At 39.7% G+C, this 18,987-nt stretch overlaps 1 protein-coding gene and 1 pseudogene across 1 annotated transcript in view; one reads left to right on the top strand and one right to left on the bottom strand.

The window, feature by feature from the left end:
* Window positions 1-4,239: 4,239 nt before the first annotated feature.
* LYRM7 (LYR motif containing 7) overlaps window positions 4,240-18,987 on the bottom strand; it is a 42,556-nt gene continuing 27,808 nt past the window's right edge. Inside the window, exon 5 of the mRNA XM_065875011.1 lies at window positions 4,240-4,367. Coding sequence (XP_065731083.1) covers window positions 4,297-4,367 — 71 coding nt within the window. The 3' untranslated portion in view covers window positions 4,240-4,296. The remainder of the gene's footprint in view (window positions 4,368-18,987) is intronic.
* Window positions 15,411-17,143, top strand: LOC136121622 (tubulin polymerization-promoting protein pseudogene; annotated as a pseudogene).

Raw genomic sequence — 18,987 nt, 5'->3', positions numbered from 1 at the left:
GTGCAAGAATCCATGTGCTAGTGCTTTCAGTAAATTCATTTGCAATATCAAAAAAATGAAACAATACTATTGTTTATCAAGAGACATGGATAAATAAACTAGCTTATTCTTACAATGGAATAAGACATAAAAGTGAAAGACCTAGATATTTATCCAACAGTATAGATAAATCTCAGAACCTAATGTGTGATGAAAAGTAAGTTGCAGAATATATGGAGCATAACACCATTCACTTGCATTTTAAAGCCACAGAACAATACAATATATTGTTTTGAACACACACACGTTTGATAAAAGTATAAAGACAAGTACAGGAGTGATATCCACTGACTATAAAATAGTGATTATCCCTGAAATGAGACAAGAAAATAAAAAGGGAGGTAGGATTTCAGCTTTACAGGATTTTATGACTTAAAAGGAAGGAGATTTTTGTTAAACAAATATGGCAAAATGTAACATCTGTCAAATGTGGGAATTAGGTTTACGAGTGTCTGATGTACCAGTTGCTGATATTTGAAACATTTTATAATTTAAAATTTTACATAAAAATCACTAGTAGCTTAGGTATTATTGTCCTTTAAAAATTATAAAACATTTAAACATTCAGGAGTTATCAGAATAAAAGTCCTCAAGTTACCAGTCCCCTTCCCCAAATCTCATTTTTCTCCCAGACTAATTATAACATTTAGCATGCATTACTTCTATGTATTTATATACACATACGCATATATGTGTACAAAAATAGTTGTTTTGTATCTAAGTGAATTCAAAGAGAATATATATTCTGTGACGTGCTTCTTTCACTTGACATGTGTATATATATGTATATATATATATATATATATATATACATATATATATATTTTATATCATACTTTTCAACTTCTGCATAATATCCCAGAGTATGAATGAGCCATATCTTCCTTCATTGTTCCCCTAAATTTGGAAATTTAGGCTGTTTAAACAATGCTGTAGAAATTTCTGTACATATACCTGAGGTGTACATTTATTAGTATTCTTGTGAGCCACTGGGATACATTCTGAATAGTATGTTTATTTTAAATTTTGATGTCAATTTCCCTTTCAAAAAGGCCCTATAACTTACATTCTTTCCTGAAATATATGAGAGTGCCCATTTTCTCACATGCATATCACCTTTACATATACTGGATATGACCAGTTTCTTTAACTTTTGCAACTTTGATGACGAAAAATGTTTCCTTTGTTTTAACCTACATTTCTTTGACCACTAAATGGGTTAGTATTGCTTGTTTTATGAATTTCTTATTTATATCATTTGCCCACTTTTCCATAGAGTTATCTTTTGCTGAGTCATAGGAACATCTTATATCTTAACTATTTTAATTACTACGTCGGTGGCAAATTTCTCTAAACTTTATTTATAGTAGCTTTCACAGAATACAGAAGTTTTATATTTTTATGTACACATATCTGTGAATCTGTTGGGATCTTGATAGACTACATTTTAAAGAACTGTCATCTCTACAATTTTCAACTGTCCCATCTAGGAACACAGTATGTCTTTCATTTTTAAGTTTTACAGTTTTTTTAAAAAGTTGCTTCCTATTTTAGTTTTGTTTGCTATTATACACAGGATCTTTTTTCCATTTCATTCCTGATAGGTTACTCCTGATATATAGTAAAGTTACATTAATTTTTTATTTATCTACTTTCACTTTAGAAAATTCTGCTTAAGAAATGGAATTTTCACTTCTTTGTTGACCTATGTATGGCTTTGCGTTTACAGTGAAATGATTGGTTTTGTCAATGAGTGTAGAAATTCTACCTATTCTTATTATTGTGTGCTTTTTGGACATTGTACTGATGTTAAAATATGCAACTGAAGGCAAAATGAGGACCAACTTAAACACAATTATACTCAAATCTTAATTTCAATGTTCTGAATTAGATGTTATGCAAACTATCTCTCATATTTCCTTTAGCTTCAAATCTTTAGTGAAGGATTCTTCCCCACATATGCTTGCCAAATCTAAGTCTCCTGGCATACACTCTTTCTGACTTCTGCCAAAAGACTGTTTTACAAAGTCCTGCTGGGCCTCTGAGCCTAGATATCTGCAATTAGAATTTGCACCCACCCACTTTCACTGGGTTTCAATAGTCAAAGTGAAATGTTAGATGTGGGTAATTCCCTCTGGGAACATGGGAAGCTTTTTTTTAACTAACTAAAAAAGATTTAATTAAATTTGACATTGTACCACAGAGAAGTCAGGCACTTAGATAATCATCATTCTCAAAATTTACTCTCTAGAATACTGACAATCTTTGTTTCACAACAGGCCAAGAACTCATAAATTGTTTTAACTGGTCTAATAAAACTATTAAATAATGTTAAAATTAATTCGAAATATAAATATATGCTCTTTAAGGACAGGGTGCCAAATCTCTCAAAACTTTATGACAGTGAAACCTATTGTTGATATCCTGGTATATTACATAGGAACTGTACTGCATAGTCTTAAGGCACAAAATCGCTATATATATATATTTATATATATACACATATATAATACATATACATATATAGTATATATTTTAAAATGTCTAACGTACTAGCTTCAATAAAATAAACATCTGAATGATTACTTTTTATTTTATGTAACATGTTAGTTATTAATCTCTGTTACTCCTAATGAAAACTAGATTGTAAAAAAAAACAAAACTATGTTTTGATGAGATATTTAAATTAACATGAGTGAAGAATGGAACAGGGGAATTCAAGTTAAAGAAAAAAACTAGAAACTTCTAAAAATGTTAAATAATATTAAAACAATTAAAATATATATTAAATTTAAACTATTTTAGCCAACTTTCCTCAAAAGACATAATATAGACACTTACTGAAATAATAGTAAGTCAGAGAATTTACCACTGATTGTGTCATGACGACCTTTAGCATTTTCTTATAAGGGCAAATTTCAAATCTGAAACAACGTTTATGAGGTATAATTTCCATACACACAATAAGAAAGAGGCGTGAGATATAAAAAAATTATGTAGCAAATCTTTTGACCTATATAATCCATTTCACAGACTACTAACCTCCAAAGTATTAGGGGGCATTAGGGTAGTCTCTGGTTTACTGTTAAGTGTACTATGTCTAGGCAATTTTGATAATTTTTTTATCTACTAAAATTAAATTATTTTAAAACATGACATTTTATATTGAGCATGGCAATACCAATATGTTTGCCAACAAACAAAGCTCGCATTGAGAATCCTATAAAAATTAAAAACACTGTATCATCATCAAATGGGAGAACTGACCAATGAATGGAAGAGAATACACTGCTCACTGAGAAAACAGAATGGTAAAGATGCATAGATAAAAGAGAAACAAAAAGAATATTAAACACAGTTTTATAGTTCCTATCATTAGATGGTAGAATGCCAAGCTGTTCTGTGATACTGTCAATCTTGTCAGGGATGAAAAATGTTGGAGAAAAAGAAAAAAGCCATTTAGATTTTATTGATTAAAATGAAGAGGATGCAGCCATATATTACATTTTCACAATAAGGTCTAGCTGTGGTCTAAGTACAGCTAATTCTACTAAGCCTATATTATATAGTTGGATCAAGGGACACTATTTCCTTAAAAAATTAGAATTTCTTTATTCCACAGTTATCTTACGTGATTTTGACATTTTATTCATCTATCTTCAGAAGACTGATTAAAAATTTTCTCTTAGGAACAGAGATACACTCTATCTCTAAAAGGAAACTGTATAATTATTTGTTAGCTACAGGAATAATTTCAGTGCTTTAGGAACAAAGGCTGCCTTCTGTGGAAAGTTGGCACACACTGTGATTTTTAGACCAATTCTTTTCGGGAGGGACTAAACGTTAACTTAATCTAATAATTTTAATCTAATAGTTTCATTTCACATGGGAAGAAAACCCACCAACCTGTCAAAACACTTCATTCTCAAATAGCTATGATAAAACCAAAATACTCATTAAGGTCAAACCGAAGCGAATATGATATACCTCCGTAAGCATTTATTTCACTTTATACAGTTTGATTTTCAGTGAAAATGAAATGTCTTCTTACCTAATGTTCTTTAGAAATACTTAACTATGTTCTGCAGTTTTCAGCAATATTCTTTCAACGTGAAACTTAATTATGAAACTATAATTTAATGCACTCAATTTCAATATGCCAATTCAGAGAAAAATATTTGCATTTCCAGGAGTTTAGCCAGAGTTATATACTTTAAAATTAAAAATGATAAAGACTTAATTTTATTCGAGAAAAATTCATTGCTTCTGAGTTGGTGGATCACAATACGGCACATTTTCTATAAGAAGGTCTTTCCTAGGGACCAATTCTGAAAGAAAAACAAGAAGAATATTTAACATCATTAAAATTAAAATAAAATGCAAATACACTCATTTCCCCCTAAAATTTGTAACAGTAAATTATCTAGTTTTAAAATAAATCTTCCCAGTGATATTTTATTTCAGTTAACTTCTAAGGTAGCGTTCCTGATTTTAAATGGAGATAGTTAATAGGACTCTCATTTCAGATTATACAACAACATACATGACCAACTTAACCATTTACCATCAATTTATTAAATATAACTAAATAACTGACTAGAATTCAGCTAACGCACACTGTCAGTAGCAGATTACAGATTAATGATAATTAAAACCATCAACTGGGGACTTCCCTGGTGGCACAGTGGTTAAGAATCTGCCTGTCAATGCAGGGGACACGGGTTTGAGCCCTGGTCCAGGAAGATCCCACATGCCGCGGAGCAACTAAACCCGTGCACCGCAACTACTGAGCTTGTGCCCGCTCTAGAGCCCACGAGCCACAACTGCTGAGCCCACACGCCTAGAGCCTGTGCTCTGCAACAAGAAAAGCCACCGCAGTGAGAAGCCTACGCACTGCAATGAAGAGTAGCCCCCCTTTCCCACAACTAGAAAAAGCCTGAGCGCAGCAACAAAGACCCCACACAGCCAAAAATAAATAAATTAATTAATTAAAACCATCAACTGGAAAATTAGTTCATGCTACCAACTATATAAAAAGCAAGACCACTTTCCTAATTTAAAGATTTCAGTGACTTCCCTGGCGGTCCAGTGGTTAGGACTCTGCGCTTCCACTGCAGGGCACCTGGGTTCATCCCTGTTTGGGGAACTAAGATCCTGCATGCAATTTCAAATTTTACATAACAGTGGTTCTCAACTGGAGGTGTTCTGGGTGGTCACACCAACTGAAGAATGCTACTGGAATTTAGAGAGGAGCCAGGGATGTGTGGGATAGTCTGTGTAGTGCAGAACTATCTGCTCAAAATGACAATAGGGCCCCACTGAGAAACACTGTTAAACAACAAGAACAACAACAACAAATGCTGAGTCCTAGGGAAGACATCCTGCTGGAGTCAACTGAGGTAAAGCTCTTAAGATAGAAAGTTTTTAGAAGAGCTGAATCCAGGTGAACTGCCATGATCAAAAAATGCTCACACCAAATTCTATGAAATAACTTGCCTATATTCTTCAAAAAGAACAAGGTTGGGCTTCCCTGGTGGTGCAGTGGTTGAGAGTCCGCCTGCCGATGCAGGGGACACGGGTTCGTGCCCTGGTCCGGGAGGATCCCGCATGCCGCGGAGCAGCTGGGCCCGTGAGCCATGGCCGCTGAGGCTGCGAGTCCGGAGCCTGTGCTCCGTAACGGGAGAGGCCACAGCAGTGAGAGGTCGCGTACCGCAGAAACAAAAAAAAGAACAAGGTCATGAAAGACAAAGACTAAGGAACTGCTCCAGATTAAGGAAGACTAAAAACATATACATACTACTACATATAATGGCAGATGGCTCATAGGGACCTGCTGTGTAGCTCGGGGAGCTCTTCTCAATACTCTATAATGACATGTATGGGAGGGGAATGTAGAGAAGAGTGGATATATGTGTATGTGTGGCCAATTCACTTTTCTGTACAGTAGAAACTAACACAACATTGTAGATGAACTATACTTCAATAAAAAGAAGAAAAGAAGCCTGACTAATACAATGGCATATATAATCATCAATTCTAGAACTTGGAATTTCAGTTCATTCTGATCTTAACCCAGTGTCTTTCCAAACTGAATATTGGCTAAGATGGGGCCACACTAATGAATAACACTTTCTTCTTATCTAGAAGTGAGTTGTAAGAACCACTGTAATTGTGCTGTTCCATTCACATGCATGCTTATCCCACAGTTCCCGCACAATATTTTTTTTTCAAAAGACACGGAGAATGTTGTTGTATAATGGAAGAAATAAACAGAACATTCTCAAGTAACTGATTTATTCATTTTAGGAGAGAGTATGTATAATGAAATGCATTTTTGCTCAGAAATGAAAAGGGTCCTCTCTGCTACTGTCAAACTTGTTTTTATAAACTCCTATTTTATATTTTATTTTGGTATATCAATCTTGAGTACTTTATTGTCAGGTCATCATTGGTAACCCCCTTCCCTATGACAGTACAGTGTGTACTCAATTTTGGAGTGTGGAAAATACATGTACTTATTTGGTTTTTGTTTAGTTTTGTTTTGCAGTACGCGGGCCTCTCACTGTTGAGGCCTCTCCCGTTGCGGAGCACAGGCTCCGGACACGCAGGCTCAGTGGCCATGGCTCATGGGCCCAGCCGCTCCGCGGCATGTGGGATCTTCCCGGACCGGGGCACGAACCCGTGTCCCCTGCATCAGCAGGCGGACTCTCAGCCACTGCGCCACCAGGGATGCCCTTGTTTTGTACCTGTAGTTTGGATATATAGTTGACATCTTTGTGCTTTGGTGTTTCAAAAATTTTAAGGCTGTAATGAGGAGTCACATTTACAATCATCAATATATTCTCTACAATGAATATGCTCCCTTAATTAAATCACGATGCTGGAAACACACACACACACACACACACACACACACGATGATTGAATGCGATCTGTGTGACCTTCAATTTCAATTGGACCCTAGACCAGAGATCCAATCCATTTTTTTTTCTTCTGCTATAAAGGGCACTCTTAGGTCAAATGGAAAATTTGAATAACAGAACTGAATCAATGTTAATATACTGATTTTGATAATTATACTGTTGTCATATAAGAGAACGTCTTTACAAATTTAGGAAATACACAATGTAGTATTCTTAAGAAATACACACTGAAGTATTTCTCCAGATCTAAACCCAAGTGGGCTGTTATGATCTGAAAAATGCTCATTTGGGGGAAACAGTACATTATGCCTGTATTTAGCTTCAGAAAGTTCAAGAAAAAAATGAGGGAGAGATGATAAAGCAAATGTGGTAAAATGTTAGCATTTGTAGATTCTGGATAAAGGAAATTCACATATTCTTCAACTTTTCTTGCACCTTTCCTGTAAATCTGAATCATTAAAAAATGTTTTAGAGATATTACTAAATGAATTCAAAAGGAAAACTGAAATTCTCACAAAAAAATAAGTGATCTGACTAAAGATAATGCTCTTATGAGCCACATGGTAAATCTGGCTTACTGAAATGAAAACCAGTTAAATAAGTAATATTTAACCATTTTTTATATCTCACTTGCTGTTACCAAATATTTGGAGGTTTCACCAGACAGCAAATTATAATTTAGGTTTTAACTTATTAACAATGGCAGTAAATTGTTTCATTTATCAAACATACATGTGCTTATTTTTTGCTAGACATTACATCACAAAATGAAGATACAGAAATAAATATATAATAGTCTCTTAAGTACAGCACAGTGACTTTAGTTAATAATACTGTACTGCATACTTGAAAGTTGCTAATAAAATCTTAAAAGTACTTATCCCCCCCCAAAAAAATTTTTGTAACTATATATGGGGACAGATTAACTAGACTTACTGTGGTGATCATTTCAAAGTATATATAAATACAGAGGACAGACAGCAGAAGCAAGAGCAACTACAATCCTGCAGCCTGTGGAACAAAAACCACATTCACAGAAAGATGAAAAGGCAGAGGGCTATGTACCAGATGAAGGAACAAGATAAAACCCCAGAAAAACAACTAAATGAAAGTGGAGATAGGAAACCTTCCAGAAAAGGAATTCAGAATAATGATAGTGAAGATGATCCAGGACCTCAGAAAAAGAATGGAGGCAAAGATCGAGAAAATACAAGAAATGTTTAACAAAGACGTAGAAGAATTAAAGAACAAACATGTAGAAGAATTAAAGAACAAACAAACAGAGATGAACAATACAATAACTGAAATGAAAAATACAGTGGAAGAAATCAACAGCAGAATAACTGAGGCAAAAGAACAGATGAGTGACCTGGAAGACAGAATGGTGTAATTCACTGCCACGGAACAGAATAAAGAAAAAAGAATGAAAAGAAATGAAGACAGCCTAAGAGACCTCTGGGACAACGTTAAACACAGCAACATTCACATTATAGGGGTCCAAGAAGGAGAAGAGAGAGAGAAAGGACCTGAGAAAATATTTGAAGAGATTGTAGTCAAATACTTCCCTAACATGGGAAAGGAAACAGCCACCCAAGTCCTGGAAGCACAGAGAGTTCCAGGCAGCATAAACCCAAGGAGAAACAAACACGGCAAGACACATAGTAATCAAATTGACAAAAATTAAAGACAAAGAAAAATTATCAAAAGCAACAAGGGAAAAATGACAAATAACATACAAGGGAACTCCCATAAGGTTAACAGTTGATTTCTCAGCAGAAACTCTACAAGCCAGAAGGGAGTGGCATGATATATTTAGTAATGAAAGGGAAGAACCTACAACCAAAACTACTCTACCCAGCAAGGATCTCATTCAGATTCGATGGAGAAATCAAAACCTTTACAGACAAGCAAAAGCTAAGAGAATTCAGCACCACCAAGCCAGCTCTACAACAAATGCTAAAGGAACTACTCTAAGTGGGAAACACAAAAGAAGAAAAGGACCGACAAAAACAAACCCATAACAATTAAGAAAATAGTAATAGGAACATACATATTGATAATTACCTTAAATGTGAATGGATTAAATGCTCCAACCAAAAGACACAGGCTCGCTGAATGGATACAAAAATAAGACCCATATATATGCTGTCTACAACAAACATATTTCACACCTAGGGACACATACAAACTGAAAGTGAGGGGATGGAAAAAGATATTCCATGCAAATGGAAATCAAAAGAAAGCTGAAGTGGCAATACTCATATCAGATAAAATAGACTTTAAAATAAAGAATGTTGGGGCTTCCCTGGTGGCGCAGTGGTTGGGAGTCCGCCTGCCGATGCAGGGGACACGGGTTCGTGCCCCGGTCCGGGAGGATCCCACGTGCCGCGGAGTGGCTGGGCCTGTGAGCCATGGCCGCTGAGCCTGCACGTCCGGAGCCTGTGCTCCGTGACGGGAGAGGCCGCGGCAGTGAGAGGCCCGCATACCGCAAAAAAAAAAAATAATAAAAAAATAAAGAATGTTATAAGAGACAAGGAAGGACACTACATAGTGATCAAGAGAACAACCCAAGAAGATATAACCATTATAAATATATATGCACCCAACACAGGAGCACCTCAATACATAAGGCAACTGCTAATAGCTATAAAAGTGGAAACAGTAACACAGTAATAGTGGGGGATTTTAACACCTCAGTTACACCAAAGGACAGATCATCCAAACAGAAAATTAGTAAGGAAACACAAGCTTTAAATGACACAATAGACCAGATAGATTTGATATTTATAGGACATTCCAACCAAAAACAGATTACACTTTCTTCTCAAGTGCACATGGAACATTCTCCAGGATAGATCACATCTTGGGTCACAAATCAAGCCTCAGTAAATTTAAGAAAATTGAAATCATACAGAGCATCTTTTCTGACCACAACACTATGAGATCAGAAATCAATTACAGGGGAAAAAATGTTAAAAACACAAACACATGGAGGCTAAACAATACGTTACTAAATAACCAAGAGATCACTGAAGAAATCAAAGAGGAAATCAAAAAATATCTAGAGACAAATGACAATGAAAACACAATGATTCAAAACTTATGGGATGCAGCAAAAGCAGTTCTAAGAGGGAAGTTTATAGCTATACAAGCCTACCTCAAGAAACAAGAAAAATCTCAAACACTCTAACGTTACACCTAAAGGAACTAGAGAAAGAAAACAAACAAAACCCAGTTAGTAGAAGGAAAGAAATCATAAAGATCAGAGCAGAAATAAATGAAATAGAAACCAAAAAAAACAAAAGCAAAGATCATGAAACTAAAAACTGGTTCTGAGAAGATAAGCAAAATTGATAAACCATTAGCCAGACTCATCAGGAAAAAGAGGGAGAAGACTCAAATCAATAAAATTAGAAATGAAAAAGGAGAAGTAACAACAGACACCACAGAAATACAAAGCATCCTAAGAGACTACTACAAGCAACTCCATGCCAATAAAATGAACAACCTGGAAGAAATGGACAAATTCTTAGAAAGGTATAACCTTCCAAGACTGAACCAGGAAGAAATAGAAAATATAAACAGACCAATCACAAGTAATGAAATTGAAACTGTGATTAAAAATCTTCCAACCGGGCTTCCCTGGTGGCGCAGCGGTTGAGAGTCCGCCTGCCGATGCTAGGGGACAAGGGTTCGTGCCCCGGTCTGGGAGGATCTCACATGCCGCGGAGCGGCTGGGCCCGTGGGCCATGGCCACTGAGCCTGCGCATCGGGAGAGGCCACAGCAGTGAGAGGCCCATGTACTGCAAAAAAAAAAAAAAAAAAAAAAAAAATCTTCCAACAAACAAAAGTCCAGGACCACATGGCTTCACAGGTGAATTCTATCAAACATTTAGAGAAGAGCTAACATCCATCCTTCTCAAACTCCTCCAAAAAATTGCAGAGGAAGGAACACTCCCAAACTCATTCTATGAGGCTACCATCACTCTGATACCAAAACCAGACAAAGATACTACAAAAAAAAGAAAATTACCGACCAATATCACTGATGAATATAGACACAAAAATCCTCAACAAAATACTAGCAAACAGAATCCAACAACAAATTAAAAGGATCAAATATATATATATATATATATATAAAATCATTATGTTGTATACTTGAAACTAGTATAGTGTTATATGTCAACTATACCTCAATTAAAAAAAAAGTCTCCTCAGCTTCAAACAGTTCACAAGCTAGTGGAAAAGACAGATTAACCAAAAGTCCAACAAATAGTGGTTTAAGTAAGAGATTTAACTTTCTCACATATCAAGAAATATAGATTAAGGCAACCCTAGGCTACTGCAGGTCCTTAGTACCACCAAGGACCCAGGCTCTTCTTTTTTTTCCTGTTCTGCTCCTCTTCATGTATGGTTTCTGTCTTCACTGCTGCTGTCACATCACATCTGCATTCCCGGTAGGAAGAGGGGAAAAGGGCAAAAAAGAGAGTGCTAGCTCGGCCTCTGCCTTTTAACAGGAAAACAGTAGTTTTACTGGAAGCAACATTCAGTAGACAGCTGCTTACACTGACCAGAAAGGTGTCACATGGTCTGAGATATCATATTTTTTCCTCCCCTGTCACACCGTACTCTGAACACAATTTTTCAGTTAGTGAGAAAGAAAGGATATTGAGAAGCAACAACCCATTCACCCTTTTAGCTACACAACATGAATATGCACCCTCCTTCCGATATATAGAATACTACATCCGTTTACTACTTGACCCCTAAGATCTCATCCATGTTCAAATCAAGGATCTCTAGCTGATGTGCTAGCCTTTCCATTAGGTCCAGCTGTGGCTCACATGGTAGATACCTACTGGACCATAGTAAAGAATAAACAGGATACAGCAATAAAAACCTGGAATGGAAAACACATGGCAGTTACTGCTCCACAGCAAATCCTAAATCCTAATCCTTCTGGACAGAGGAGCAAAAGCTCCTTGCTTTTGGCAGAGCAATAAACTCCAGTCAGCCAAATTGGCAACACCTAATCCTGTTTTCTGGGAGACCCAAAGACCCTCTATTGTCCACTGTCCTTCAAGGCTTCTGGTCTGTCCTCTAGGGGATCCAGATGGAGATATTACAAAAAATGCCCTTCTTTGAGGCTCTGAAGCTTTCATAATCCACTTCCTGTTGATATGAGTTAAGGGACCCAGGGATGGCCTTAAGAGTGAAAGAGAGCTAACCAAACTTGGGGTTTCTTGGCAATACAACTTATTCAAAAACTTTATAACTTCCAATCTGTTTTTTTCCAGTCATTTCCATGTGCAAGTAGCCACAGGCAAACATGTTGACACAGTTACTAAGCATGAAGATTTTCATTCTCTGGTTATGGTCTCTATGCTGTCTCATCTCCTTAACTCTTAGCTTAATGGACACTTCTTAACACAATGAAAAATTATAGGCTCCAGTGAGTAAATGCATCATATATCTGATCTTTGTCTGGCAAATGAGAAAGCTTGGGGCACTGATCTTATATTAGAGCTAAAAGACCCCCTGCTTGTATTGGCTTTAGTTTTAGTGGATAGGTGCAACTGGCATTTTTAGGCCTGCAAGGCTCTAAATTATAGGACCCTCAATCAGATTCCAGGTTGTAGCAAGAAGTGTCCCTTCACAAAGTAGTACTTCTTTCCATCTTTGCTTTGAAGACTGACTAGCTTAACCTGCATTAATCCTCTTTTTCAATATTTTGCTGAAAGCAGGAAGCAATAACGAGCACACATTGACATTCTGATTATGTCCCTTATTGCTGTAGCTGTACTCCCAAAAAACAGTTAAGTGGCACTAACCTTACCTTCACTACTACATAACAAGGGCCACCAGCTTAAGGCCTGTAATGGTCAGGTCCATGTTAACAACACTCCCCTCTATTCCTGTCTTCCATTCAACTAATTTCACATTTTAGGTTGTGTAATTTTCAGTATCTCACTTCTGGCAACAACTTCTGTTGTTCTTAGTTATAAGTAACAGAAGCTGACTCTGGCTAATGAGGCAGAAAAGGTATTCATTAACAGTTTATTAATCTAACTCAAGGAATTACTGTGAAGGCTTAAGAATCAGGCAGGTTTGAGTCTAAGCTTCCAGGAACAATGTCCAAAGACATACCATAGAACTGGCCTGATGACAAAAACTGCTGCTGCCTATGGAGCACTAGAAATAACTACCACTATTTCTACCCTCATGGAGCACAACATGCTATACTTTGGATGCTGCCAGAAACTCAACTTTACTGCATCTGTTCCTGCTACCACACCACTGACACTTCTGGATCAGTAACTTGACTCCGCAACCACTGATGCTAACTCCTGCCAGCAAAATGAGTTCTGCGCCAAGCCTCTTTTCTCAAGCTCACTTCTGAATACAGTACAGGTAGTGTGCTGCACCTATGTTAAATACATGTGCCTGAGGTGCAAAGGAAACTGAGGAAATGAATATTCTAGATCCTATCCTGGGAATTTAGAACTCATAGAGATGGAAATTCCTGAAGTAAGACAAGGACATTCAAAAAGTGGTAAATAACCAGAAAAACTGTCAGATATTCATTACTCTATCCCTTCACACAATTTATCTTATTATGCAATCTTTGAAATCAAAAGGCATCCTACAATTGAATTTTTCTATATTCATTAATTGCTAATACTTTAATTAGGCCAAACATATTACAAGTATATTTACATGCAGTATACTATTTTTCACTGTGATTATTTTATTGATTATAAAATTCCTAACCTTGCTCTCTATATTAGATATCAAAGTACCAAAACAACATTAGTTTAGGAAGTTGTCAGATCTCAACCAGGAACCACACTAAGATCGTGATTTATTTCCTGTATTTTAGGCCCCTGAAAAAGCTTCTCTCTTATGGTCATATTAAATGTATCATTTAAAAATTAATTTCTTAAAATAAACATGTTTTAAATCAATTATGGCCCCAAATCAAAATTTAGGTCAAGATTTTAAAAAATAAATAAAAGAATAGAAGAGGAAGGTACACGTCCAAACTCATTTTGAGTCCAGCATTAGCCTAATACTAAAACCAAACAAGCACACTATTAAGAAAATTACAGGCCAATGTCCCAGTTGAACATAGATGCAAAAACCCTCAACAAAATGGTAGCAAACTGAATTCAACAATACATTAAAAGGATCATATACCATGATCAAGTGGCATTTATTCCAGATGCAAGGATTTTTCAATATCAGCAAATAAACGTGATACACCACATCAATAAAATGAAGGATAAAAATCATATGATCATGTAATAAATGCCAAAAAAGCACTTGACAAAATTCAATATCTGTTTATGACAAAAACCTCTCAACAAAGTGAGTACAGAGGGAATATACCTCAACATAATGAAGACCATATATGAGAAGCCTACAGCTAACATCATACTCAATGGTGAAAACCTGAAAGCTTTCCCTCTAAGATCAGGAACAAGATCAGGATGCCTACCCACTACTTTCATTCAACACAGTTTTGCAAGTCCTAGCCAGAGCAACCAGGCAAGAAAAAGAAATACAGGCATCCAAATTGGAAAGTAGTAAAACTGTCACTGTTTGAACATGACATGACATTATATAAAGAAAATCCTAAAGAATCCACCAAAAAAAAAAAAAAAAAGAATCCACCAAGAAACTGTTAGAACTAATAAACAAATTCGGTAAAGTTGTAGGATACAAAAGCAATACAAAAAAATCTGTTGCATTTCCATACACTAATAATGAATGGAATAAACATCAGAAAGAGCAATTAAGAAAAAACCCTATTAACAATTGCATACAAATGAATAAAATATCTAGGAATATATTTAACCAAGGAGGGAGAGACTGGTACCCTGAAAACTATAAGACACTGATGAAAGAAACTGAAAACACAAATAAATGGAAAGATATTGTGTCCTCACGGATTGGAAGAATTAATATTATCATTAAAATGTCCATACTACCAAAGGCAATCTACACATTCAACGCAATTGTTTTTTTTGCAGTACGCGGGCCTCTCACTGTTGTGGCCTCTCCCATTGCGGAGCACAGGCTCCGAACGTGCAGGCTCAGCGGCCATGGCTCACGGGCCCAGACGCTCCACGGCATGTGGGATCTTCCCGGACCGGGTCACAAACCCGTGTCCCCTGCATCGGCAGGCAGACTCTCAACCACTGCACCACCAGGGAAGCCCTCAATGCAATTCTTATCAACATTTCAATGGCATTTTTCACAGAAACAGAACAAACAATCCTAAAATTTGTAACATGAAAGACCCTGAAGAGCCAAAACAATCTTGAAAAAGAACAAGGCTGACAACATCACACTTCCTCATTTCAAACTATACTACAAATCTATAACAATCAAAACAGTACGGTATTGGCATAAAAGAAAAACAGCACACAACAACCACCAAAAATGGAACACATAGACACAGAGAAAAGATTTGTGGTTGTCAAAGGTAGGATCAGGGTGTGTGTGTGAAATGGGTGAGGCTGGTCAAAAAGTACAAACTTCGAGTTATAAGAGAGATAAGCTCTGGTGATGCAATGTACAGCATGGTAACTATAGTTAAAAATACTGTATTGTACACTACAAAGCTACAGTAAACCAAACAGTGTGGTATTGGCACAAAAACAAACATGGATCAATGGAACAGAATAGAGAGCCCAGAAATAAATCCATATACCTATGGTCAAATCTTTGACAAAAGAAGCAAGAATATACCATGGAAAACAGTCTCTTCAGCAAGTGGTGCTGGGAAAGTTGGACAGGTGCATGTAAAACAATGAGGTTAGAACACACCCTCACACCACACACAAAAAATAAACTTCAAATGCCTTAAAGACTTAGACATAAGACATGACACCATAAAACTAGAAAAGAACAGAGGCAAAGCATTCTCTGACATAGATCATATCAATGTTTTCTTAGGTCAGTCTCCTAAGGCAATAGAAATAAAAGCAAAAGTAAACAAATGGGACCTAATCAAATTTACAAGCTTTTGTACAGCAAAGGAAACCATAAACAAAATGAAAAGACAACCTATAGACTGGGAGAAAATATCTGCAAATGATATGACTGACAAGGGCTTAATTTCCAAAATATACCAACAGTTCACAAAACTCAACAATTAAAAAAACCCAATTGAAAAACAGGCAAAAGACCTAAATAGACATTTCTCCAAAGAAGACATACAGATGACCAATAGGCACATGAAAACCTGCTCAACATCACTAATCATTAGAGAAATGCAAATCAAAACTACAGTGAGGTACCACCTCACACCAGTCAGAAGGGCCATCAGAAAAAAATTTACAAATAACAAATGCTGGAGAGGGTGTGGAAAAAAGCGAACCCTCTTACTTGTTGGTAGGAATGTAAATTGGTGCAGCCACTACAGAAAACAGTATGAAGGTGCCTCAGAAAACTAAAAATAGACTGGGTCATTCGCCTGAGTCGCAGAGGCACCTGCTGCAGTTGCCGCATCTCTGAGCCTGGCTGACAGCAAGCCCAAGCCCCCCAAGCCTGCCAACAAGACGCCCCCCAAGTCCCCAGGGGACCCCACGAAGGACAAGGCAGCCAAGAGGCTGTCACTAGAGTCGGAGGACGCCAGTGAAGGGGCAGCCACCACGGCCCAGAGCCCAGCGCCCTGGAGGAGGTTTACGGTGCACTGGTACACCAGGGCCACCTGTAAGGAGATGCATGGCAAGAACTGGTCCAAGCTGTGCAGGGACGGCCAGGTGATCGATGGCAGGAACATAACCGTCACCGACGTGGACATCATCTTCAGCAAGATCAAGGGCAAGTCCTGCAGGACCATCACATTTGAGCAGTTCAAGGAAGCTCTGGAGGAGCTGGCCAAGAAGAGATTCAAAGACAAGAGCCGTGAGGAGGCCACCCAAGAGGTGCACAGGCTCAGTGAGGGCAAGGCCCCCATCATTTCGGGGGTGATGAAAGCCATCTCCTCGCTCACCGTGTCACGGCTCACGGACACCACCAAGTTCACGGGCTCCCACAAGGAATGCTTCGACCCGTCCAGAAGGGGCAAGGGCAGGGCGGGCCACATGGACCTGGTGGACGAGTCGGGCTACGTGCCGGGCTACAAGCACGCGGGCACCTACGACCAGAAGGTGCAGGGAGACAAGTAGCCGGTGGGGCCTTCTCCTGTCGCCTGGTCCCCCCCTGCCGCCTCACACTTCGTCATATTCCTGTGCTTGCAGGCAGAACTCTGACCCAGGGCTGGACGGCCGCGGAGGCACCAGGCCTCCCTCCCCCACGGACCCGCACTCCCCTCGACCCCAGCTTTGGCCCCGACTCACTTTTCCTAACACAACTGCCTCGTCCCTGCCAGGAAGTGGGCAGATGACCCTTTCCAAAGTGTCTCCCAGGGCCAGACCACACCGGCCACTGGTTTGCAGCAAAGGGGGTGTTTTAAAGGAGCTGGTGGGCAGACGCTGTCTGGGGGTGCTGACCCGCAAGCACCAAGGCACCAACCAGCAGCACCGATAAAGCAGACGGAGCCCTGGACAGGGCGCCGCAGTGCCCAGAGAGCACCACGCAGGTATGGGAGGCAGGGCACACCGTGCACGCTTGCACACCCATGCACACATGCACGCACGCACATTCACCCACGCACGCACCTACGCACACACGCACTAAGCACCCACAACACACGCACACGCATGCACGCACACGCGCTCAGGCACACAAACCGAGGACCAGGTCTGCGCTGATGGCGGGCGCCGAGCTGAGGGCTGCAGTGCAAAGGAAGACGCCTCCTCTGTCGATCAAAGTGACTCGAAGTGTGATGTCACAAGATTTCAAAATGGAAACTAAGGGCAATTCATTTCGCTTCTTTGAGAAGAAATAGGAAACAGTGATGCATGTTTATTCTCAGAATGGCTCAGGGAAGACTCAGAATATTCCGTCTCTGTGACTCCCTCCCAGCAGTCCCTGTCTCCTAGCCCTGAGCGGGGAAGACCCCCAGGGGCCGGGCCCTGGACTAGAGGCTGCGGGTGGCCTGCCGGCTCTCTCCTTGCTCCTCCAGCCACTGTGGTTCCTCTGGCCTCTCTGGAACCTCCGTGAGCAGCCTTCCCCGTCCTCCCTGCCCTGGAGTGCAGAAACCGCAGGGCAGGGCCAGGCCAGGGGAGGGCCAGAGGCCGGGCCTTCTGCTGTCACAGTAGGCCCTTGGCAATGTGTCCCTTTGCATGGACATGGCCACAGCCTAGCAGGTAATGCTCTGGGCCCTGTGGTCCTGGTTTTGGTCCTGGGGGAAGCCCATGGCAGCCCCTGGGGAATGCTTCCCAGGAATCCAACTGCCCTGACGCTATCTGTCCTGTGTCCAGGGCAGCAGGCCAGTTAGGGGCACCCCTCCATGGACACACGTCCTGGCCCACGGCACAGGTGGCCGTGAGTGCCACAGCACTGCCATGGTAGGCACGTTGGTCACAGCTGGACCTGGGAGACCCCGCCCACCCACACAGAGGGGCTCAGGCCAGCCAACACGGCCACTCGCACAGGGCTCCCCCTGGGATGGCAGTGGCCTCTGCAGGCTTCGTCCTGAGGCCCTGGCACCTCACCGCACTGTCACCCAGGAAGTGATGGAGCACAGGTCAGGGGTCACTGCGAGGATGTGAATCGCTGCCGTCTATAAAGTTTCTAAAACTTGGGGATCCGAACCTGCCCGGCCAGGGCCCCAATCCACCACCAGGAAACTGAGGCCCGAGGGCTGGGGGAAAGCAGGCAGGACACCGACCCCCATCCTAGGCTCCTCTCCTCCCTCCAGAGGCAAGAGTCACCTGGGGAATTGCGTCTGCAGAGAACTCTGAACGTGCAGAGTGTTTCTGAGCACTAAGTTCATCACAGATGGGAAAGCCCATGTTCCAGGGCCAGCCGGTTCCTCTCCGTGGACTCGGGACAGGACTCCTCCCCAGACCCATGCTCTACCCAGTCGTCGTGGGTCTCTGCCTGCCTGACAGCCTGGCGCCCCCCC

The sequence above is a fragment of the Phocoena phocoena genome, chromosome 3 (assembly GCF_963924675.1).
Source record: "Phocoena phocoena chromosome 3, mPhoPho1.1, whole genome shotgun sequence".
NCBI classification, from domain to species: domain Eukaryota; kingdom Metazoa; phylum Chordata; class Mammalia; order Artiodactyla; family Phocoenidae; genus Phocoena; species Phocoena phocoena.
The sequence above is the reverse complement of the archived record's forward strand: the minus strand, read 5'-3'. Positions and strand labels throughout refer to the sequence as shown.